The sequence below is a fragment of the Gymnogyps californianus genome, chromosome 13, assembly GCF_018139145.2.
Source record: "Gymnogyps californianus isolate 813 chromosome 13, ASM1813914v2, whole genome shotgun sequence".
Classification (NCBI taxonomy): domain Eukaryota; kingdom Metazoa; phylum Chordata; class Aves; order Accipitriformes; family Cathartidae; genus Gymnogyps; species Gymnogyps californianus.
In genome coordinates, this window is record NC_059483.1 from 24,493,018 (window position 1) to 24,519,057 (window position 26,040).

At 46.7% G+C, this 26,040-nt stretch overlaps 1 protein-coding gene across 1 annotated transcript in view; it reads right to left on the reverse strand.

The window, feature by feature from the left end:
• Window positions 1-25,644, reverse strand: part of SUSD3 (sushi domain containing 3) — a 33,733-nt gene extending 8,089 nt beyond the window's left edge. The window contains exons 1-4 of the mRNA XM_050904908.1: window positions 25,560-25,644; window positions 7,644-7,832; window positions 6,010-6,157; window positions 2,911-3,078 (exon numbers count right to left, since the gene is read on the reverse strand). Of these exons, the coding sequence (XP_050760865.1) occupies window positions 2,911-3,078; window positions 6,010-6,157; window positions 7,644-7,832; window positions 25,560-25,644 (590 nt within the window). The remainder of the gene's footprint in view (window positions 1-2,910; window positions 3,079-6,009; window positions 6,158-7,643; window positions 7,833-25,559) is intronic.
• Window positions 25,645-26,040: the final 396 nt, after the last annotated feature.

Here is a 26,040-nt window from a genome sequence, read left to right on the forward strand (position 1 = left end):
TTGCAGAGCCACTTCTCATGGCTGTATCACAGAGAACAACGCGTACCGCAGCCCTGAAAAAGGCAGGGAGAAAACGATCAGCCTCCCGTGCTTCTTAGGACAGTTCCTTATTAGAAGAACAAAGTAGGATTTCTGATTTGCTCAGACGTCTAGCGATGCATTGCACAAATTCCTCCAAATGTCTGAAACATTAACACAAGAACAGAACAGGATAGGATAGGATATTTCAGTTGGAAGGGACCTACAACAATCATCTAGTCCAACTGCCTGACCGCTTCAGGGTTGACCAAAAGTTAAAGCAAATTATTAAGGGCATTGTCCAAATGCCTCTTGAACACTGCCAGGCTTGGGGCATCGACCACCTCTCCAGGAAGCCCGGTCCAGCGTTTGACCACCCTCTCGGTAAAGAAATGCTTCCTCATGTCAAGTCTGAACCTGCCTTGAGGAGCCTTGGTTAAATTTTCTTTTGGCTTGTTCGCACTTTGGTTCACATGCACACGGCAACGTACAGAATCTTTCCTTTGGGCTTGCTTGCCCTCAGTTTTGCTGCTTTTTTCCAACCGTGCTGCATGCCTTTATTTATTTCCTTGGACAATCAACACTGTAACAGCTCCACCACTACAGCAACACCCACACGGTTAGAGATTTCCTCCAAGCATAGGCTGCCAACACGTCCACTTCACGTTAAACGGAGAAAGGTACCGCAGAAATAACCCAGGTAGTGAACATGTCCTTTCACGCTGGTCTTCCCAGCACAACCCAGCTTCATGTTTGCACCTCCCCAGGGATTTGCCTACACTGTCCTGCTGTTCCCAGTAAGCTGGATGTGCAAAGGATGATGAAACTTCGCCTAATTTGCTACACGGAAAAAATAAGTCTTGCAAGTGAAATGCAAAGCTGACAGATCATTTGTTGTCTTCAAGAGCTGGCATGAAATATGTTAGCAGAATTCCTGCGTCTCATCCTGCGCATATATCCGTTTAACAGAATTAAACAGTAGAAATTAGCAACTTTTACTAACCTCGATTAAATAGATCTTATTTCAGTGAAGAAAGGGGACGAGGTGCAAGTTGCTGGAGGGTCACACCTGTTCCTACAGCAATTCCAAGACCGTTTTATTCAGAGTCTGTCACAGCTTCAATGCCATTTCCATCTCTGATTAGAAGCAGCGCCCGTTCTCCACGTGCGAAACGGCTAGACTTTTGGCTCAGGGGTGCACAGACTAATACATTTGCTCTCCTAGCTGATTTTTGCTCTGGCTAGTGATTAGCCAGCATCACATCACCTCTGCATCGTGGAAATAAAGTAGACCTCGATTAATAGTGGACCTCATGCATCAGGAGGCGGGTATGTGCACCAGTATTTAACACAGCATGTGTATTGTTCTACGTAGGGAAAAAAGAGCTCACAGGCTTTCCTCCTCCTGCCCTCTGCAATTCCCCACTGGAGTTTATACATTCTCCAGCTTTCTAAAGAAATAATAAACTTGTTGATTTCTGGTCCCAGAGAAGCTGCTTATCCAGAGGAATTGTATATTCCCCGCTACTTCCAGCGTACAGAATTTGGTAAACATAATACAGCAGCTTCTGCTCCATGGAGTGGTGCAGATAAGAACCCAGAAGGAGCTCGAGGCTCCGGCAGAGCACTAACCTCTGTTCACAGCCCTTTATAAGTTTATCCATGTTATTTTAAAAGCAGATTACACTTATACAAAACATTAACATCGTAGCAGATTGAAGTTGCCCAAAATTAAAAATTGCATCCTGAGTCTTCTAACAACTGTTTAGCTTATAATCAGCATTTAATTAGGTTTATCCATCTTTCTGAAATCACCCAAAGCTAGGAATTAATTAAGCAGCCATCAGAGTTCTGTGCAAGTGCTCCATTTGAATATAATTTCCATCTGCACTGTGACATGGAAGTAGGTTTATCATCTGCATAAAACTGTGTTCTGCAGGTAACCACTACAAATTACAGATACTGCTGTACATAAAAGCTGTGCAAGTGAGCAGTCAATTAAAAGCAAACAAGGATTGTGCTATATATTACTGTACATGACGACGAAGCAGAACCCAAAGGATATAAGAGACACAATGATGTGTGTTTATATGAATGGTAATAGCAAAACAGCTTTAGAATTTAACACGTATTCATTTTTCTGTTTTTTCTTTTGTTGGCAACACCACAGTCAGCGTAAGACGTCTGGACACTTTCAGAGGTGATTTTGAACTGACACAAAAAATACCTAGGCCCACCGTCCGCGCATCCACAGCAGGCGATGCGCTTTATTTCAGCGCGGACGGTTCTTTGCACTACCCCAGGGGCAGGGCTCCCGCGCTGCGGGCGTTCACGCTGCCTCGCGGACGAGGAGCCCGTTGCATTTGCCCTGCACACCCTGGTAACGAAACGGTATTTCTCAAGAGAGCTTTCGCGGTGACCGAGGGATAAAGGGCAATACTCGACGCTCACCCTGAGCCGTGCCGCAGCCCCAGGCGTCCCTGGCTGCCCCCTCTCCTAAGGCTCTTAGGCAGGCTGGCACCTTGATACCACGAACCAATACAGAGCAGTGGCTTTCCTGCTGCAGTTTAGCATCAACTTAACCAAGCCAATTAAAAACCTCTCGCCAGTTAATCTGGCGCAGCCTCCCCTGCAGACCAGGCTTAACCGAGCACTACTGGGGACAGATGCAAAAAGCTGTAAGGAGGGAGGTCATGCTCAGCTTCTCTGCTGTCTCAGCTTTTGGCAACATTAATTCCCCACAAGACGGGCAAGTTCAAGGACAAGCCCTGACAATCCGCTGGCATCACCTCCTCTTCAGGGCCATCCCTTTAAAATGCATTTTCGAGGAATCCTCTTTCTAAAATTTGCTCAACAAACTCATTCAAACCCACTATATTTTAATAGCCTTACCTGTAGAAGCCTTGGTTATCATATGCCATGTTAGTCACATCATCAAATACGGATTTATTCCTGAGTTTCTTGTTGTTGTTGTTATTGTTTCTCCCCTTAAAACCAAAGTAAGCAGCTTGCATGTGCTCTAGTTCTTCAGTTCTGAGCTGGTACCACAGCTGCATATCTCTGTGAATAAAGCAAGGGGTAAAATACATTACTGTGAAAGACGGCTGTATATCTGAGCTTTTATCTGACCACAGCCTTGACTCACTAGAGTTTAAATCTAAATCCAGGTTTACTCAAGACAGCACTTAAACACATGCTGAACTTCAAGTGTAAGCCAAATTTCCAGAGACTTAAATACCTGCTTAAATACCTTAAGGTGGGGGGTTCTGAAATAGCATAAATAGTATTCTGTAAAATAGTGTTATGTTAAGTATTGTCCAGCACTCCTCAAAAACCAAGCAAACAAACCAAAAAAAAGAGCAATTTTCTTATGAGCACCTGTGGATAGTTCAAAGGAACAAAAGCCCAATAATTATGTCAATTTGGTTCAGTGGATTTTGAGACTACAGGAAAGTCACTTAAGGCGTGATGTTGCGTCAATGTTCTCATGGACCTTCATCGGTGACACACGTCAGGCTGGATCCTGTTGTACGTGAAAAGACTACAGACCATCCCCATTTTATGGAATAAACTATTTCAGAAAAAAAAGTATTTTCTGTGAATTTTCACAGCACTGCCATTCCTAAGGGTTCAAAAATCACCAGGCAGGTTGAAAAGATGAATTGACTTAAGAATAGAGGAGACAGGTAACGTTGCTTTTGTTAAGAGCAGGGCTTATTCGGTTGCCTTCAGGATTTCCTTTCGGAAATGCTCAAGGTGCTTTTCATGCTGCTCTCTACAACCCTGGGGCAACAAAAAAAATCACAATTTCTTTTCTGGTTTTTAAAAGAAGTCTAAGATTCACATAATCACAGACATTCACACTAGCTGATGGGACAAGATGAAACTGTGAGGGCTGGCGATGCTGATTTTGGTGTCATTTCTGTCCTCTCAGGATGCAATCCTGCTCCTACCAAAGAAAATGGCAGCTACGCTCATGCAGTGGGACAAGGTCTGCCAGGAGGCTAAAATATGTGAGGATTTTCAGCAGCCTTTGTCCTTTTTCTCTCCAAATGCAAAGATAAAACACAAGATGGCACTTCAAAGATCATCAAACAGATACCTCGCAAGGCAGGTTTGTAGGCAGAGGTGATCTCTTCTAGTAGACCAACTAAAAGAGCCAAAACAAAGTAGACAGGCAGACTTCAAAGCTCAAGGCAAGATGAGGACATCCTCCCTACTCCACAGGTACAGACTACCTTTTCTTTCAGAGATGGTCTAAGAGACACTTATTTAACTAATCCCCTAGCAAGTATTCTCATTTTGTCTTAAGTTATCAAGCCTACAGCTTCTCTTCAGATTAGTGCTTTGTGCATCCAAAAGTCGATCCACATTTTCCACGTACATCAACAACAGAGATGCTACCGCCGCATCTGGCACTCGGCAGCACGGGCTGCGGGTCGAGCGAGTTTCATCCAGGGATGCGTTACTCTTTCTCGTGTAACATGGACAGTTCCTACATCATCTCGCTTGCTTTCTGACAGCGAGGCCAAGCCACACAACGTCTACAGTGCCCCCAGGTTCCCGCCCCAGGAGCGGGAGTTGTGGATGGTCCGGGTTGGAGCAGCTCCTTCAGGAGGCAGTGATGGGAGGACAGAGGGCAGCAGGGAACTGAGAAGCTCCCAGCAAAGGGAATCGTTTTATGTCCTGATGACAGAACCAGGTCAAAACATCCAGCGTGAAGGGCTTTTCTTTCATAAGAGAAAAATATCAAGTCATCAAAGTCATGTGAACAGCTAATTTTGACAAAACTTCATTTAAAATAAATGAAAAACAAGGACTTTGATACGAATAGTCTTATCAAAAAGAAAAGTGGCGATTCCAAAAATGCCAATCAACCCTGACATTTCAAAAACTATTTCATGCTATCAGTGAAAACCTAATATTATGAATGACACCAAGGACTTTCTTTTTTGCCTCACAAAATCCTTTCAAGGGAAATAGAAACTCTGTATTTTGGTTACAATCAGATTTCGAAATGACAGAATTTCCCCCCTAAGCTGGTTGCCACGCAGCTCTAGATAAAACACAGGTCGGAGCAGAGACCTTCGCTTGTGTCCTCCCCAGTCTCCCTCTACTCCACCGCTACCCCACCTCACTCCAAACGCTTCTCTGAAGCACGAAGAGGCTTAAAATCAATCCGAAGCGCAGCTTACTGTCTGCCCCGCAGGCATCAGCGGGACGGGGTGCAGCCACCCCACTGAGCTACGTGCAGCGGTGGGAACAACGAGCAGGAAAAGCGGGAGGGAAAGGAAGAAGAGTACCCGCGGAAAGCCTTCTGCAGCAGGTGACTTTGGATGGACGCTCTCATGAACAACAGTGGCTTGGCTTTAGCGTCCAGCCAGATGCGGTCGCGCAGCCACCCTTCAGACTGAGTTTTTATAATGGACTGGATTGGTAGATTTTACTTCTTCCCATGCCTGTTTATAATCCTGCCCGCTGACTTGCGCTTCAAGCCAGAAGACAAAATCCTACGTCCTTCCAGCCGAGTGTTGTGACAGCTTTAAGTATGCTTTGCAGACGGTGAGGGCTTTGACGGTTTCGACACGGGTAGATTAATTTTCCCAGCAGCGTTCAAGGAAAGCAAAGGAAAAAAGGAAAGAGAGAGAGAGAAGAAGGGAAAACACAGCCCATCTTAAATCATTCGAGGAGAGAAAGACTGGGCCAGCAAATAAGACTTGTATGTTCAGCTTCTGCATTATCCTGGGTAAATCCAGATCTGCCCAGGCCCACTGAGGTCATCTAATATTAACAGACATTAGGTGCCTAAATATTCTTGAATTCCAAGTCTTTCTATGCCTAAAGCCTGACCTACAAATCAAGGATTTTAAGTAATTGCATCATTGCAGTGCTCCGAGCATCAAGTCCTTTGAAGCTCTCTGCTAATCACAGCAATGGGGTCCACATGACGTACAGTCTTACACCGGTTTTAAAAATCTTTTCTCGACATACCTTTGAGTCCTCCTCCTTTCACTTTTCTTCACACACTTGATAAGACAACAGGTTAAAAAAGCCATGGACATCAGCAGAATGACGGCGCAGCTCACGATGGAGGCAATCACTGCGACCTTAAATCCAAAAGTCTCATATTTTGAAATGGCTGCAGCAAAGCAAACACAGAAGCATGTTTCTAAGGTCAACCCATGAATTTATCTTTCACATTTTCATCAAACCATGCTGAAACCTACCTGCTTCACATTTCTGCTAATAATAGCTCAGTGAGGACTTTCACGTTAGTATGTGTCAAGATACCAGAGTATCGAGGCTTCAGCTTAGAGCTACGCAAGCCTCAAATTGGGCTATTTAAAAACTCCTGTTTATAAGCTACTAATGAATTGTTCACAAGTATTTCACCACTGCAATTAATTAAACACAATGCCTTTAGCGCTGCAGTAGCTAAAAAGCACAACTTTGTCAGCATATCAAATGCAGATGAGCTAGCAGACTCTTATAAGCAGTTGTTAACAAGGACTGGAGCTGCAAAACCAAATACTGACAGGGGTAACTGAGTTTGAAGAAGCCCTTTAGAGCAAGGAACTGCCATATAATTATATCCTATTTGGCAGGCAGCAAACAACAGGTCTTCCTCCGTTTTGGGGGAGGATGCCGGATGGAAGAAGGGACACTATCTGCAGGGCTGAGTGTTCAGAGTGATCTGATGCTGGAAGTGAATTATCCAGACAAAAGGAGCAGTGGGAATGTGGTGTGGCACAGCTAACGCAGATCTCTGCCAACTCATTTGGAGCACTAAGCATGTCTTGCTTCAAAACTCATCTAGTTCTTCCAACACCACGATGACCAGCATCAGAAATGGCTCAGCTGAGCTCCGCACAAAGCGTTATATTTCTGCAGCCTCTGGAGGGAAGGATTTCTCTCATTTTTCTTTAATAGAATCTCTCAAATGAGAGATAAGAATAGCTGAGTTTGTGAGAGAGCGATAAGTGTCTAAAAGAGCCATCCATCTACTGGTGATTTAAAATTATACATCTGAGATTCTCAAAGCTCAGAGCTACCACGTTTTGCTGGGGCCTACTTCTAGTCAAATTACTAACAGCCTCATAATAAATAAGAAGGAACACAGCATGAAAGGTAGTTAATGTTGTTGCCATTCAAACACAATTTGTCAACACGGTAACTTTCCCATGCGGCTGCCCACAGGCAACAACCTAGAATTGTTCAAAAAACATCACTGCGTTTCTTTTACAGCAAAAATATCTTCAGACAAGAATGCCAGGAGATTTGCAAATATGCTTGCACATTAGTTGGTCATATCTATACCTTTTCTAAAGAAGGGTACAGCTTGTAGCTACAGAGCCACAGTTATTCCGGGTGCAACACTACCGGAGTCGGTGCTGTGAGATCAGACATAAATTCGACCGAGTCTTTTCTGTGTCATGATAATGAATGATGTCAGAACACATATGGAGTGCAATTACAGTCAGTGGGGGCAACTTTGAAGGAAATTGAATTTGTCTTTTTCCTTGCACAGATGTCTAGAATTAATCCTAACATTGTAGGAGATAGGCAGGGCAAAATAAACACAATGCAGCCCAAAGGGACTGGGAATGGTTTGGAAAGAACCTTACGCTTGCAGGAGGGCACGCCGGCTGTCCACTGGGTACTGTTCGCTTTCCAAACGCAGGTGATGACGCCCGGTCCCTCCAGCTGGTGCTCGGCAGAGCACTGGAACGTTATCACCGTCCCCACGGCCGTGCCGTTGCCGTGAATGATCTGTAGCGTGCCGAGCTGGGGAGGGAAGACGCGGCTGCACTGCCCTGCGGAACAAAACCAAAGCGAGACAATGCAGCGCCAGAGCCAAAAGCGAAGGTCCACTTAAGTTTTATTGTGATCAGATTGTAAATCAGTCCCAGTTAATGGTCAAAACAAATAACAGACCTCGGGGTGGGCGATGCTGACTGCTCTGCCAAGTACCAGCCCAAGGCCAAACTCCCTTCAGTGCCATTCAACAGCTCCACTGCCCTGACCCCCGGCACAAAGCGGGGTTTTACTTGTGTTGCAACATTATCTGCTTAGACTGGTACATATTAAACATTTAAAAAAAAAAAAAGTCATTCTGTGAGTGGTGTAGTCTCCTACGGATTCCTGTCTTGTTGGACTCCGTGTGTTTAATTAAGTACTCAGGCTGGCATCTTCCATGCTGGGAATATTCATAACACATCTTCCCCCATGCGAACTTTTCAAGATCTAATGGACTGATCACATATTTCAGCATTTCAGTCTACTCGGTAGCATCTTTTCATGATCCTACAGAAAATTCCTGTCTTTCAAGAGCACTGCACCTCTGTTAGTCTTGGCTGAAACAAGCCAGGGGGTTCCAAAGCCACAGGGAGGGGACAGAGAGACATACACATACAGCACAGCTACACTCAACTCATCGCCATTTTCAATTGACAAACTCCCCTTTATAGGGTCTCATTCATTTTTAGTACATTTTTGTTCATTCAGCTTTTCTCTTTCTATTTCTTTGCTGTTCATACAGCTGTTCTTTGAGTCACGGAGCTGCTCTCCTCTCGGCCACCTAATGTCAGCCACTAACTTTATACATTGAGTTTTATTGTCACAACATTCCTTGTTTCACACTCATTTTCAACACAGATTTTAATGACCGGTGATTAAGACAATATATAATATCCAGATATACTTCGAAGATAACAACAATAAATACATTTGCTGGTTTTGTACATGTGCACTGACAGAATCTGGAAACTGTTTACATAATCTTTTTTTTTTTTTTTAACATTTACTAAATACCAGCAGTGCTTCTGCCTCAGAGCCCAAGTTCCCTATCTTTCACTGGATTTCCAAATGACTTCAGCAGACTCAGAGGCAACAGCGCTGCAGTTGCAAGACCAGAGTTGCAAGCACTATGATGACGCAAAAAAAAATTAAAAGGGGGAAAATATGCTTCTCACACTTACAAGCAAAAAGAAATGTAGAGTTCTAATCGCCTCCTTGAGAACATCTTGACAGAATCACATGTTGATAGCAAATCTATTTTAATACTAGAACTCCCCCCTGGTCATTAATTAACGTTAAGCTCCTGCGATCAAACCACAGCAGACAGCCTTACTACCCATCTTCAATTTATGTTCTTAAAAACCCCAGCACCCTGGAAAACAAACCCAAAGAAATCTCAGCAAAAGACCAAACAAAAGCCACAGTCACAATTACTCGTCTAATCTACTAAGTAAATACGTACTGAGGACTAGGTTTTAAAAACATGCCTGGTTTAATTCCGTGCAGATTGTTTCTGTTTGTTTTGCCACTTCTTTCAGTCTCTTACTATGGCAGCAATTTGCCTCAACGAGAGCAAATATTTTCTAGAGGGTCGTTTCCCTTCATCTCTTGTCCTTCCCTCCAACATCCCATTACTGGCACACACGGGATGTGTGCATCGGACAACCTTCCTCCTCGCTCCAGATGAGCGTTATGAGTTTGGGCTTTTCTTTTTACCTTCATCACTCAGAGACTTACCATGAAAAACCATTGCCCTAAGCTGCAAATTATCTACCTTTTTGCATTTTACACTTTCAAGGCTATTTTTAGATACTGGATCACATACTTAGAGTTCACGTCGGTGACACTTCTAGCTGCACGAGATGCAGAAAGTAATCCAGAGCCAAATTTGATTCCAAGTACATCTGCTTAGCCACAACAGCAGCCCTCATCAGATGCTTTCAGTTGACTTGCCAGTTTACCTGGACTCGTTATTCAGCCTCTGCTCTCCAAAGAATAGATCACTGGGCACTGGATCCTTTCTTTCAAGACGGATTTCATTTAATCCAGCATTGACCATCCTGAGTAATACGTACAGCTGTGGCTGGTTCAGGTGCTCTTGACCCCGTCCTGCACTGTCCTTGCCCATGACGGTGTATGCCGAGCGATTAAAACCTCTGAATGTCAGCGACCTTGTCAGCATTATTCCTCAGCCATGGATTTTAAAATATTTTTCTTCACTTGAGCACTACAAAGATTTCTAACAGCCATGAAACCGTGGATATTTCCTCGCTTTGGCCGGAGCTGTAACCACGTTATGTCATCCCCAGAGGATCATTCCCATATGAATGTGATTGGGGCAGGAACCCCAGAGGCTCATCTTAACGACAGCTAATGAGAGCTAAACTCCTGAAAGCCTCTATACCTGGCTCTACACAGATGCTGAGCTGAAAGTTCATCGACTGCATTTCATGTACCTGCCTTTGGCCAGAGTAGAGATACTATTTCTTCTTCTTCTAAGACCTTTTCAACACAACTTCTTCCCACTAATGTCAAAACATTAAATGTGTCACTACTTTTTGCTTTTTACAAATGCTTTTATGGAAATGCATAGATGGATTTTTGCCGGTATGCCTTTGTGAATTTCATCTAAGTTCGGATTTAATATCTCTGGATAAAATTTGCCCTAATTTTCATCAGCAATGGTCTTCTAATAACTCATTTGTAAAATCTCTCCTGTAAGCTCTAGCATCCTTTGCTGTTAACTATCTATAATGTTTTTGCGGTTACTTGCTGCATTCACTTTTCTGCTAGGTTCATTTTACCCTTCCATCTCCAGAAAATCATTCTTTAGGTAAGCTTCCATCCTCATATTTATATAAGCAGATGTTCCACATAGACTTATCCTTTGAATACTCTTCAGGCATGTTTATCTGACTATATCCACTACAATCAAGAATTTTATTATTGTTTTTTTGAATATAACATATTCATATTTTTGTTTTCAGCTGGGGCTGGTGTTTGAGGCTGCATTGCCTCCTGAAGTAAAACACAAATACTGCATAAACATTTGTGCTGACCAGATTGACATCTTGATTTATATTTCTTTTCTAAATATCTAGAAAATATCATGTTCAGGTCTTGGTTTGCAGTAACTGTTAGCATCCAGAAATGTAAAACTAAATAAAACCCCCTAATTATTGCTCATGTAGCTTTTGCAATAGCTGCATCTCAGACCCCCCCGAGTCATGCCTGACAGCCAGCACCTAAAGCTAGGAGGAACGCTTGAGGAATTAACAGCCTATCAGCCAGTTCTATGTAGTTTATAATAAACATGAAAATTCATGATGTGTTGTTTAGTTTTGATTAGCCTCATGGCATCGTTCCTAGACTTGATACGTGTCTCCAGCGCCCAGTTCCCATTATTCCTCCCTGTTGTTCTCCACTCCCAGGCTCGTGCTCGGCTTACACTTCCAGATACTGGCTACTACTTCCAAGCTCAAGAAGAAAACTCACTTGCTGATACCTCCCTATGAAACAAAGGCTGGAAACGTCTTTTTTTTAATTTATTTTGAAGTCCAACAGAAGTTGTGAGGACTCTAGCTTGTTCATTTTACTCATTGAAAAGGATTAACAAACCACCTTGTCCCCTCTGTGTACCATGCCAACGTACAGCATCAGCTCTGGTGAACCGAGATGACCATCAGCCGGCCAATTCGCTTCAGGGCACAAAGAGCCGAACACCTTCAAGTTCCTGCAGCTACTTCTGCAGCTCCTTGTAAAGCAAGAGCGGATTTCTACGAACACGTCTTAGCTTGGCTTCGCACTAAGCGGATATCCAGTGTTCAAAAAGTATCTGCATCTGCTGCTACTGTCTGCCAGCACAGAAGAAGGGCATTGGCTATAGCAAATGAACAGATTATTTCATATGACAAATAACTGTCCTCAAAGTAAAGACACTAAAGTGTAGTGTACTCCATAAATTCTCAATTCACCCAAACCTCTGGGTTCAGAAATAGCCACACACATAATTTCCAGGCACTGAAAAATAGAGAGTAATGCAAGAATTAAGACAAAATAATCCAAAATATCTCTTCTCATGCACAGCCAGGATTATCTGTATTGAAAACGATTTGTCAGGAGTTACCATATGGTTTCATTGTCAGCAAGCTGTGGATTTATGTTTTGCTGATAAGAAAACAGAAATGAGAGAGCAACCTAGGCACGCTTGCCCGTTAAACATTTCCTGTGCTCCTTCCATAGCGAGACATAGAGCCTAAACATCAAATACATCGCATAAGTATATACCAAAATGATCTAAAACACAGCAATAATTACCTGAAAGCATGTTATCAAGATTGCCACTCACTGTTTGTGCAGAAAGGGAGCAATCCATGACTTCGCCTCATTATTCCCACACACACGTAACTCAAGCCTTTGCGTTGCTTATTGTTGACTATTTAATGCAGCTGGAATAACCAGATGCCAGAAAGAGACAGAACATTAGGTTCTATAAACCCTGCAGAAAATAAACATGCTGATATTATTTCTGCAAGTCTATTTTCCTACAGAAACATGCCTTAGAAATTAGTGTCCCTGAAGTCACAGGCATAATGTTGAACATCTACAGCAGCCTCACAGAAGAGCTCTTGGAAGAGCTCGTTATGTCAAAAAGCAAAAGAAAAGCAGCTAGAAGTGAAATATGAAATAAAGCAGATGTAGTAAAGCATCTTGTGTGAGTGAAACCGCCTGGCTCTGGCATCAGTCCCCTCGCGACCGTGCCTTCGCTCCCTTGCAGAGCTGGCCATGAATCCTGCCAGGGCTGGGCAGGACTGCATGAAATGCTGCAACAACAAATGGCTACCAGGAGGAGCTTAGCCTCCCACTAGCAAATTCAGACACTGGCATGGCTTGTTTTTTTAACAAATTAGTGTTAAACGCTGACACCAACCCAGCAGTAAAAGAGAGGGGGGGGAGGTCCAGGCTCTTTAAGCTGCAGAGCTTGAACAAGGTCCCCAGCTGGGCCGCAGCCACCGGGAAGCGTGCTATGGGGACTTCCTACTGCTTGGTGGCACCAGGTAAGGACCTGCTTCAACCTTTTCTAACAAAAGCACACGTCAGCAATGGCATGATTTGACCTTTCCTACCTATTTCACTGGTTTCCGAGAGTCACTATAAAGCTGAGACACTGGAAAGCTCTTATAGACCTGTCTGCCTTCCAAGACGCGGGTATGGCCCTACAAAGTTATTCCCCGGGGGAGGTTTTGGAGGTCCAGGTGTGGCACAAACCACATGCACCAAAACACAGCCCTCTGCACACACATCACTGCGAGGACCACCTTCGGCGGGCCCAGGGGAGCTTCACGCTCCGGAGTCTGACGGAGACCTGCAAGAACTGCAACAGCAGCCGTGGAGGCGGCTGTTCCCCCGGGTCAGTCCCACGGAGGAACCATCTGGACAACTGCAGACAGTGAAACTCGAAGGTACCTACAGAAGACGTCTGTCAGAGCACGTAATCTGAAAAAAGAAACGCAGCTTCTTAATGATACGTGGGTCTTGCATCTGCCTGATTTCAGCATTTCCAAGTTAAAATACTCCCTATAAAACACTCTGGGTTTCTATTGAAAAATTAATTTTAAAATTGTGAAAGAGGGAACCCAATTTCTGATCATTCTCACAGGCCACCATTAAACACTCGTGGAAATGCTTTTTCAGAAAAGCTTATTCTCCCATTGATAAGGAAATTCCATGCAATTAAGAGAGAAGACGGAAGGAGGAGGAGAGAAAAAAGGTATTTGAAGTGAGATTCTTTCTGTGTTTACACATCCATACTCAAATGAGCTCTCTGCTCACACCTCTATTATAGCAGATACCTTAGGCTTGCTCCTACCGACTTCCCTCATTTTTTTCCTGTGGTCTCTTTTGTAGGTAAAACCGATTTTTCAACACACCGTTTGCAACGTAATTAACAACATGCAATAGTTCTGCAGCGTGAAGGGGTGCTGGGACTCCCACGCCAGGCTGAGTCTCATCGGTCGCATTTCGGGCAGCATTGCTTTCCTTCTCACCACGCTCGGGGTCACCGGCGAGGCGGGAGCCCCCAGGACGAGCGAGCACACCTCAGCATCCTGCGCGCTTCCTCGCGCGCGGGTAGTTCCCGTCAGGAGCGCTTCTGCGATTTCAGTCCAGCCAAGGCAGAGTTTGGGCAGCAGCTCAAGGATCCCAAGCAGGATCCTTCCTGGCTCGGAGCAGGGAAGGGTGCACGTACAGAAGAACAGAGAAGGAAATGCATCCAGAGAAAAGAAAGCACCAGCCCAGCGTCAAACGCCAAGCATGAAACACGAGAGGGGCAAGGAGTGCTCACCAACACGACCTTTTCAGATAAGTGAGCAAAAGCCCAGACCCAACTGCTGTGGGATGCTGGGGACACTTCAGTGGGAATCTGATCCTCCTGAGCCTCATCCTCCAGCTGGACAAAGCTGGTGTGAAGCTGGCGAGAAGTCGTGGGCAAGGCATTAAATCACCTCGTCAACACGGCTGAGGTGGAGCAGGCACTGGTGCTGTGCCCTGTGCAATCCAGAGCTGCTGGATGGCTGCACCCACTTCATGCGGGGCTGCCGGTCACTCACTCTGTGGAGCTGTGATCCCTACAGATTTTTCCAGATGGGAAAATACACAGTAATGTACTGACCACTGCGCGGTCCTTGACAACTCAGGATGCTCTTTGGTGGATGAAGGATGGCAAAGTCTACTTCAAGATCTTTTCATGCCTGCTAAGGTAGCAAAAATTATCAGATAGCGGTAAATTCTTGGCTTCCATCTCAAAAAGAAACTGTCGTGCTACGCTGCTGCAAAATCTTACAACCAAATCCAAAGCAGACAAGTTTGTTTCATTTCTCTTCATGATACCAAGCCTTTTTCTTCTCTCTTGCCCAGCATTTGCATCTGGCTTTTGAGCTGCTCAGTGTAGTGAACAAGATGTGGCAAGATTTAGGTGTCAGCACTAAACACTTCTCAACTCTACTCTGAAATAGTAGAGGGCTGCAAGCAATTTTAATCCATGTAAAATCCAAGCTACACATCACTGAAGTGCTAGATTAGGGTTTGATGACAACATGTGCAATCCACTCCTAATTCAAACATAAATAATGTGTAGGATTGCTGTAAAATGATTCTTATTCATGTCTTTTATGTTACTCTTTTAAGAGAGGATTTGTTCCAGTCACCGTACTGCCATCTCCACGATTGATTTTTTTTGCCAATTTACATCAAAGTCAGGTTATTCTCATCTGTACATTTTACTCTTGGATCTAGCAACGAGGGCAGTACTGAGTATTTCTCTTCTTATGGGAACAATTAAATGAGAAATAAGAACTAAATGAAAAATGAGGTATTTGATGAAGTCCCCAGTAAAACAAGAACAGATGGGTTTTCTGTGCTTTATTAGTCTGTTTACCAACAGAATTGAAAAAATAGGTTATGACACTTCTGAAAAGTTAATAATAGTGCAACTTTCGAGAACAGGAAGGATCCGTTAAACCTAAAGCAAATCAGAAGCGTTCATCTATTTATCTCTTCACCACTACTTCCATATTAAGAAAAAAAAGGTAATTTTATATCTATCTCTATCTCTATCTATCTATCTATCTATATCTCCACTATGGAGTGCACCAGAATTATGCTTTAATTCAAACTGTTCCCAATCAAAGATTACCCGTGGAAGCGATGCCAACAGTTGCTTTTGTGACTGATTGTTTAGTGAATAGAGCTAATATTGCTGATGGTCTCCCCTCTTTGTCATTCTAAAGCAGATCATAAATAAATTACATATTTGCACAATGCAGAGTTTGTGGCCTACTTTCTAAAACAAAGATCCTAAAGAGAATAAAGTTAAGAGGAATAGCTTGAAATGAGCTTTTCACCTGCACTTCAGCTGAGGCCCTGAACGTATCAAATGCCCTGGAGCAGACAGACCCGACGGGCAGGTGATCTCACCAGGATGCAACCAAAATCCACCGCTCCAGAGAGCCGAGTCCCAGCACGCCGTCCCCAGCAGGCAGCGAGGGATCCAGCCCTTGCCTCCAAAGCGTGTTAGCACTGCTTCTTGCATAATAAGCATTGGTATTTACAAGAAGGAGAACAGAAGTAACTGGTTACACAATACCACAGTCTTCTACAGATGGTCCTCAGCCTCCCCCGTGCATCTCTACACCCGCAGTCTCCGGAGAGGTTCAAATCCAAAGCACGATGCGAGTGTTACCCCAGGATCTGTCACCCCATCTTTCGGGAAAGCCAAGCAGAATCAGGGACATGAGAAACATAAAGCGAGACAAATGAATCCATCAGCTCAAGTCTGAATTTGAAATTTGCAGGTCAGGAATCTGTTTCTATATCATTTTCCTTCTCTCCGGGGAGTAACAAAGACTAGGAGCACCTCCGCACCTTCCCTCTGCCGCCAGGTCCCTCTCTGTCCTCAGCCAGGTTTTGAGAGGCATATCCTTGCTGGTGGAAGTGTCCTTCATGAAACATCAGGCCGGTGAAGTCTGTAGGTTTATATTTTCAACTTTCATCATTATTTTTCCCCAGTGCTCATGAATAACTTCTCATTCGTTAAACCTGTGCAGCCAACTGTAACATTTCTGCAGACGGTGCAAAGCCATACGTGGGCTCCGTTAACCAGACCCTGTATATTTTCCAATGGAAACTATGATGACCAGAACTGTTAAAATTTTCCCTTGTCCATAGTCGAGATAAGAGATTACCTTGGACCAATGCTCAAAGCATTTTTCATCATCACAATAACTGCAAGAAAACAATCACCGCAAACGAAATAAAAGTTAAACAAAAACGCTACAGAAGGCCAATGATTTTGGGAAATCCAGATTTCAGCGTCAAAGCCAACATTTAGCACCTTGCTAACACAGATCAAGTATCAAGAGGAAAACAGACAAGTTTTACTAGCAGTCTGTCTTTGGCGAGCCCTTCTCCGTGCTCGCACGGGAGCCTGACGTGAGAGAGAACCAACAACCGCTTACGAGAGCAAAACTCTTTCAGCACTCTCCCTTCACACAGAGGTGATGATGGGCATTTCTGGGGTCTGGAGAAGGCTGCGGGTGCTCGCTTGTCGGGACTTGAATTGGAAAACCTGAGCTTTTTGTCTGAAAGGGGATGCTCTGACAGAATCCGCTCTCTTGCTTTTGTTCCCTTTAAAACGCAGAAAGAAGAAAAATGTCAAAACCACCTTGTCCAGCCAGTTCTAAGACGAATACTTTATCAGCACTCATCCTATCAATGGGCCCAAGAAAAGGGCTCGCTGTCACAAAACCTTCAGCTCTGTGGCTTTTCACCTACAAAATGGTTTAGCACCGCTAAGGATCTCTGCAAAACCCTTCGGCTTTTTCTCTGTAGAGCAGACAATTTTTTTTTTTAACACCTAAGTGCATCAGTTTTTTATTTAACCTGGAAGCCAGCTAGTAACAAATCCAACATTTTCTGGCTTCTCTTGATAATTATTGACGTTTGGCGCCAAAATAAAGCATTTTAATAGATCTTTGGTAAACTGAGCAAGATTCAGATTTTACTGCTTCTTGCAGATGAGGAAACTAAAATAGAGAGAAACCAGCAGCAATGTTGTCCATTAAGCTCTGGATCTACAGATTCAATACGTAAATCACTGGTGCTTCTGGTGACCCCCAGCAGGCTGCACGGATGAGCAGGAGAGCTGGGCAGAGCTAAGCTAAGAATCTCAGGAATTAAAGGATAAAGGATAGAAAATTATTATCTGAACACACCTGATGGGAAAATGAGTCTGAATCCGATGCCCTGGCAACATCAGACATCTCCTGCTTTTAACATGGTTTTCAATAGTCTATTTAATTTGCAATAGACAGGGTAGAAATTCAGCGCTTCTTTGAAAAGCTAGCCACCGGAGAAGCCAAAAGAAAACCTCACACCTATTTTCACAGGGAAAGCACGTGTCTGTTAGGAGCCATAGATGGAGGAAGGATGAAGGATGCCCTACCCTGACACACTCCCGTTCCTCACCACTAACCCGGGCACTACGGAGAAACGGAGCTCAAGCCGGCTGCGTGTCTGGCCCCTGCACAGCCAGCGACGGCTCCGGGTTATCTGCCTGCAGCAACCGTTTGGTCTGGTTTGTGCACAGCGGCATGCAAACACGCGCGGTGCAATGAACGTCGCCGACAAAAGCAGATGTCCCCCGATGATGCAGCCGGTGGCCTCTTGCTTCTGCGTGACGTTTGCCAGACTGGGCACAACCGCTGTGGACGGCAGAAATCCCTGCCGGTGGGGGGGACGTGAGGTGAGCACTGCACCGACGCTACCTTGACTGAAAAATGCTTGAGTGGGAAGGGTCTGGTGCTGGCCAAAAACTGCTTCAGGCATTAGAAAATTGATCCCCAACGTGAAATTTTAGGTGGACCAGAAATGCTTGCTACTTGATGGTTAGATGCTCATTTTTGGCCAAAAAGCCCCAAAACATAGGAATTGCATTTGCACAAAGCGCTTACATGTAAAGAATATAGAAACTTTTCAACCTTTTCTCTTTGAAACTACTTTCTTGTTTTAAAACGGACTATTGAATACAGGTTTGTTAGTTTTCTAGGGGAACTTCCAACCATCCTGTTAAGCAAAACCACCCTGAATGCTAGAGACCTTGCCTGCATTTGCTCCCCTCAGCTGGCCTGTTTTGGCTTCTGCAAGTCCTTTTTCCTTCCCAAGAGCAAACTGAAGCTGCTCCTGCACTTGGTTTGCTGTGTTAAGCTGCTAAATGCACACCATAGAGCTGTGACCTGGCATTTGCAACTGTCAGCAAGAATTTCTGTGAATAATTGATTTTTTTAGACCCCAGTCTGTAAGAGTTAGCAATAGCATGCAATTTATTATGGTGATAGAAATCATTCATGGACTGAGAAACTAACAGCCAGATTTAAAAACCTTCTCTGCGGTTTTATCACTTTTTATTTTTCTTCTCTCCTTTTTTTTTTTTTTTTTTGCTGCTGGGTTCGGCTTTCCTGTTCCTGGGCTTCACCCACGACAGCAGAGGGGCATGCAGCCAGCAGCCTGGCCATGGACACAAAAGCAACCTGCAAAACTGCAACGTGTGAAAGTCACGCAGCATCCTGCCAGAAACCATTCAAGCACAGCAATGATTAACAGCACGAGTCAATAAGCACATCTGCTTTCGGCCTCCCTGGCCATAGGAATTAGTGAAAGAAGGCATGAAGATTGACGGGGATGCCAGTATAAGGACAAGGAAGCAGTCCATTGTGTTTACTTTTTCCCATTAAAAAAGTCAATGATTGCAGGTGAGTTATACGCAGAATGACAAGTAGCTTAAGCGAGTAGATCAAAGGACAGCAGCCCCGTGCCCTTCGCTTTCTTGTACTGCACATGTCTAAGAAACCAAGATCTGCATCAGATAATTCAGCTAAATCACTGGCAGCTTTTGGACGGCCAGAACATGGGGCAAGGATAGTCTCTGATTCATATTTAGAATGAGTGAAAAACTTAGTCCCAATCTATATTTCTGTATTTATTAACGATAACGGGCCAAACACCCGAGCTCTCTCTTGCCTACGCAAAACTGCCACTGGCTTCGTGGGGCACCTCTTTTTAGAGCGAAGCGAAACCTGGGTGTCCAGTCCAGATGCCTCTTTTGACCCAACCAACTAGCGAAGGTCATAGTCTTGGAGATTACTGCAGTTCTGAGCAGAAACTCTCCTGGGTATAATTCTGATCTTTTACGTGAAGGCACAAATTTCTGCTCTCCTGAACAGGAGGAATCAAACAACAAAACTCGCCCCTTGCACCTCCTTCAGCCACCCCAGCCCCAAACATCTTCCCAAACACCGCTTCCCAGCCCACACATACGCTCAGGTTTTTGTACACCACCTCTTCCCTTCACCTAACCCACCTTCTGTCCCCATTTTCACCCCTCCTCAAAATCACGCCCAAAGACCCCTCTGCTGAGGAGACTCGTACATGTGAGCAGCGTTGTCTTTGGCCTTATTTCATCCCAGAAATAATAACTTAATAATCGCTTCCAACTCCATTAGAGGAAAAGCAAGCAGTTAACCCATCCGAGTGCCTCTACCAGCCGCTGCTGCTCCAATTTACGCCGACGCAGCTGCGAGCGCTGCCTCCCCGCGCAGCCTGGGGGCTGTCGGGCCAGCAGCTCGGCTCCTGCCATGGAGGCTCTGCTCTGCTGGCAAAACCTCGTACGTAAACCAGGCACCAGCTCCACCCCATCTCCAAGACCCTCAACACATACAGGAATTGATTTATTTTGGTGAGCGGTTGCTCATTCTGCAACTTCTGCATTTCTCGCTGTCATCTTAAAATGGAACAAAACGCGGGAGAGGCAGACTTCCACCAAGACTGCAAAATCATCTCTCTGTCAATCTTTTGATCCACTGAGCTAGTCAAAACTGCTCCTCAGAATAACACGCTTGCTTATCTGTGACTGCCTTTGAAAGACAGCGTGTCAATAAAATGTCTAAATGGAAACGAGCAACTGTCCTGTATGTTGGCTTGTCCCCATCAAATTATTGGAGGCAAGACTCTGTAGTGCCAGGCACATAAAAAGTCAGTGGCAATCATAAATAAGCTAAGTAGTGCTAATTTCAGCACAGCGAAAATTCTCTTTGTCGTAGAGTTGCAGACGTGCGTTGGGAAGCTCCGCTTTCTCACGGGAAAGGTCCAAAGACCTCCTGGCTCTGCCACGGTGGGAACAGCCAAACCGGCAGCGTTTTGGCCCTTTAAAATGGACCACGTTTCTGGTCACACCTAACCCAGAAAGTGCTGGATTATCTGTTGTCATTTGGGTGGGTTTATTTTTGTGTTTTGAGGCTGACTTCTGATTTTTGAAATATCAATGTTTTGGGTCCAAAACATTCAGCTCACTTCATTCCCTAGCTGAAAATCAGAAGTCTAGACATAATTCATCTCTATATCTTAGGTAATTTAAGAGTAGCTAGGACAAAGTATTGGAGAATACCATAGGGAACAATCTTGCACCGTGGAGGACTGTGCCAGAAGACCTAATAACTCTTTTCGTTCTCTGTTTTGTACCGTTCTAGTGTTTTTATGACAAGCACAAAAATCATTCCCTCAAAGCAGCAACAACGCCTGGTGCAAATGCCTAACCACTAAGATTAGCACCTTGCAGTCCAGGAGATAAAACCAATTAGCTGAAATTCTGCAACTGTCACTTCTTTTACCTTATTTAATAAAAGGTTTCACTTTGATCTCATGGGAGAAAAAGGAAGGAGAAATAACCCTGAAGAAATTACGAGCCCATATATTCCATGTTGTGTCATGTTCTGCCCTGTGGAAATGGAAATTCGGGATCAATGTTTTCTTCCCCAGTCTAAAAACTGAGCCGCATCTCAGGATCGCAGGAACAAGGTGAGAAACCTTCTTGCAGCCTTTCTGCAGAGCAGCAGCGCTCTTGGCTTTGAAGAACAGCTTTGCTTTTGCTTTCCTGGAAGAGCAACTGTAAGTGCTTAGTGACATGATTTCACAGTTTCTGCACTGGCAAGGAAACTCACTTCAGAAAAAAAAAGTTGCTCACAAGAAAAGAACAGACACCTCGAGTCACGCCAAAGATACATCCAGCCTGGTACCTACATCCCACTATGGCCACTAACAGTCATCCAGAGTATAACCGAGCAAATAAGTGGCGATACCTCTTCCATCCGCCAGCAAACCGCAGCTTGTGTCCGTCCTAAGCCAGAGGTCATGTCTCTTCCCTTAAATGGTATCTGTTAGATAATTTCTTCCACGACTTGGTCTGGAGGTAGCATGCACAGCGTCCTGCAGCACGTTCCACCTTACCTCAGGCAGCCTCTCTTCTTCCCTGGTCTGGGAAGGCAGAGGGACGAAGCAGAACCACAACTACAGACAGCAACCCAGCAGCGAGAGACCTACTCATTTATAACCTGGCATAACAACCGCTCCTGTCGTGTTCTGTATTTCTTTCCTACATTCTCTTTGTCTGTGGCTGCACCGATGTGTTTGTAGATGCACCTATATGTTTATAAGAAGTATGTGCTGCCCCGGTCTGAAAGAGCTACAGCATTGCCTTGAGGAATGCGGGAGGAATCACAGCAAAAACCAAGGTACTACCCTGGAAAAACAGAAGGCCAGACCCCCCAGCTTCAGCAACATGAAGACTAAAAATAATGATACACCTTCGATACTCCTTCCTCTTTTTCCTGTTTCACCCAAAGAGCCCCCAATACAATTTTAGCAGCTTCAGAGGCAACAACAACTCAGTGGCAATGCAGCGGCTGGGCTGACGACAGCATCCCGCTTCACGGCAATTCCCGCAGGGCAGGAAAGCGCTCAGGTCACCACTGACATGAGCATTTCAGAATTTCAGAGGCTTTTCCAGATAATATAACGAGCCTGGCAAGAGACGGTCGATGAGTATCTGTCCATAGTAAACTACTGCAGAAAGGCAATAATACTGTAATGCTGCTGTGACAGCAAAACAACCACAGTACGATACGGAACACATAAAAGCATCTGTAGCTTTTAAAAATGTAAGAGGCCGAATTGAAGAAGGCTTCTTCTCAGCTTCTAGACGTTTGCACCCCACGCTCCGCCCTGCACATTTGCCCTTCTGATACGCTGACCTTCCCAAGGTGTAAGTCAGGCTCCCGCAGCTCCTTTGGCAAGTGCGCTGCTGAAGGCGCTCAAGGACAGGGTGGTATCATTCTCCCTGCTCAAGGTGAGACTGTCAGAGGGAGAAACTAGTCCTCAAAACGTAGGCCAGACCAGGAAAAGCAGAGGGTGTTCGAATTTCACAGCTGGGTTTCAGGAAGCTGTAAGACCCCCTGAGTGCTACAGGCATCAGGCTGTGCTAAGGAACTTCCTTTAACTTCTCTCTCATTCACGCGTTAATTCAAATGGAAATCTTGCCACATTTTTTCATCCTCTGCAAAAGGAATGCGTGAGGGAGTTTGTCCGTGCAAATCTCTGTTACCACCCTATTGCTCATGGCCTGAACTTTTACTCAATCAAAGCAGCATGAAAAATGATCACCAATAATAACATGATACAATGAAAGATACCGTATAACAGTTGTCATCCGCTTTCTCTAGAGGTCACTTCTCCAGCAAATACTGCTGCATAAATAACACAGTCACATTTAAATTAAGCATCCTGAACAAGACTGTAATTCAAGATTATACAAGTAGTCATAATTTTAGCTAAGCCACTCAGATTTAACAGCAGCACATCCACCTAACTCAATACATTCGTAGTAACAAATGGATATTCAACGAAGGTGAAATCTGCACAGATGGTGAAGGCCAAGACAAACCTCCGTAAAGCAGCAGGGCAATGAGAGGAGAGGGGACGAGGGAGCACGACACCCAGCAAAGGTCTGGCAAAGCCCCGTGTGCCGCAAGCAGCTCTGCCGGTCCTACAGCAGATGCAGCAGCTACGTGCAGGCGTAGCCATGCCCTGATCCCGTGGACTCCCTTTTTACTCCAATTCAGCACCTTACTGAGAATTCCTGCTCCGTGGTTTTGGTGTAGTTGGTTTGGAAAAAATGGTGTTTGTTTGTTCTGGTTGCATGGCTGAGAGAAGCCAGGTTTGTAGGTATCTGAGGGATTAACTGAGGGTGGATTTCTAGTCCGAATGCCAATTTTTTTTTTTGGTGGATCCCGCCTTTCTGGGAGTTTTGCCACAGATCTACACAGGGCAAGATTAGCCTAGGCAGGAACAGAAAGGGGGTGTCCCGTGAGTGTAACAAACACAGGACATGCCACTTCCAAACCTCACCATAATTGTGGGCAAACCCAGCCCCAGAAGACAATTTGACACAACAAATAAAAGCAGCCAAATATACATGATTTTACAAAAGAAAAAAAGTCAGTAATTAGTAACATTAGCATCAAAGTACAGCAACAGGGTCTACACTTGTGTTTGAGTTGTTAATTCGCTAAGTAGGTTTCCCAGAACTTGTTTCGCATTTTTAAAATGAACTGCTCTATTAAATTCAAATTAAATGCACAGTTAAGCACATTCAGTGGATGCAATTTAAAGCATTGCTACACTGTTAGCCCAAACACGTTTGCTCATTTCTATCAGCACAACAAAATCGGGTCATTGATAAAGTCTGCTAGAACCGCACGAGCAAATTAAATCGCAGGGAGACGTGGGGACAGGCTGCGAAGGAGAAGGAGGTCCCTGAATTTCAGGAGCGCTCAGCCCTGCTTGCACTGAAGCCAGGGAAAAACCCTGTCTACCCTGCGATCTGCAGTATGGCAGGGAGAAACCTGGGCGAGCCGCGCTACGCCGACAGCAGCTCACCCGCCGCCGCACCGAGCTCCTGCAGGCTCCTTCCATCTCACCTCGCTCCCAGGCTTCAGGGCTCTCTGGGGCCGCGACCAGGCGGCTCCCGCTGCCCGAGCCAGCGGCGCTGGGGGCCGCGGCTCTGCCTCCCTCCCGGACCCAGAAACTGGGGGAGGCTACAGCCCCCACGCAGCGCGCACATCCCACCCGTGTCAGGGCCAGGCCCGCTATCAGCTCCCGTTATCATCAAGTTAACCATCAGACCCCTTTGAGCCAAAGAGGGTTTGAAAGGATGTTATGATCTATGCGATCAAATTGAATTGCAAAGCTGAGAGGGAAGAGAGAGAAAAGGAAACAAAAAAGCTTTGATTGGTTTCTCATTCCACTCCTCAGCGTATTATCCTATTCCACTAAAACACCGACATCTTCATTTTCTACCCGCTCAATTTACATTGGCCCAGAGATGCTTTCTCTTTGAGGACCAGCAGCTTCCAACAGGCTGCAAGAAGATACATGCTGTACCCCTTCCCTCTTTAAAAGTACACTCGATTTCACGTTTGCCCAGCCCTCGCAGCTCCGAGTCGCTCGCCACCGCAGCGCCCTGCGTTCACTCAAGCCAGCCGACTCCAAACTCCCATAAATTAAGCCCAGTGCTTCCCATTGAAGAGCAATTAAAGCCCAGGGGAGGCCCAGGCAGCGGGCTGCCGCCTCGCCTGGCCCTCCAGCGCAGGACACCCCACGCAGGGCTGTTTCCTCAAATCGCTGCCGGGGCTCCGGTAGCCGCCTCGGGAGACATCTGGGGTGACCCGCTGGGGTGGCTCTGGGGAGGGGGCTGCTGTACGAAGCCCTGCTCGGACACCCATCCCTGGGGTGCCCCGGGGCGGCCCTCACCCCGCCTGACCCCGCACCCCCGGGGCTGCCACCGCAGCCTCGCCCCGCAGGAGCCGTCGCTCCCCGCTCGGCACCCGGAACGCAGCCCCGGCAGAGCCGTTTCAGGGCCGCCGGGACCCCGCCGAGCCCCCCCATGCCCGGGGCGGCTCTGGGACACTCGCCCCGCGGTGTCGTGTCCCCGAGAACTTCAGGGTGAGGAGCCCCCCCCCACCCTTCCCGGCCGCAGGGACCCGCCCCGGAGCCGGGACGGGGAGGGTGCCCTGCCTGGAGAGGGGGGGTCCGGAGCTGAAGGGGGGCGGGGGGGGTCCCGCGCCCCTTCCCGGGGGACACACATCTCTGTCGAGGGGGGTCCCCCATGCTGCCCCGGGTACCCCGCATCCCTACGCGGGGGGCGGTCCCGCACCCCGCCCGAGGTCCGGCGCTGCCCCCGCTGGCATCCCCCCCTCCCGGTGCGGCGCAGGAGGGAACTTGTGCGAGGAACGATGCGGGACCCCGCGGGGCCGGGGCTGGGGCCGGGGCCGGGGCCGGGGCCGGGGCCGCGCTCGTACCTGTGTATCCGCGGGGGCGGCCGCTGTCCCGCCCGGGCGCGGCGGTCCGCTGCCCGTCCAGCCCCGGCGCCGTGGCTGCCGGCATGGCTCCGCCGAGCCCGGCCGCGCCGAGCCCAGCCGCGCCGCCCGCGCCGCCCCGGCAGGTGCAGCCCGCGCCCGCCTCCGCCCGCCCTCCGCCGCCGCCGGGGCCGGGCCGGGCCGGGGAGGTGGGGGGGCGCCGTCCCGCGGGAGCCGCCGCCGCCGCCGCCGCCGCGGCCCCGCCAGCCCGCGCCGGGCGCCCGCCCCGCGGCCCCTCCGCCGGCACCCGCGGAGCAGGGGGAGGCGGGGGAGGAGGAGGAGGAGGAGGAGGAGGAGGGCGGGAGGCGGCGGCTACTCGGGGCTGGCGGGAGCCCAGGCGCCGCCGGAGCGGCTCCTCAGCCCGCTGCGGCCCCGCGGCAGCGGGCAGCGCCGTGCTGTGCCACCCCCCACCGTCCCCCCCGGG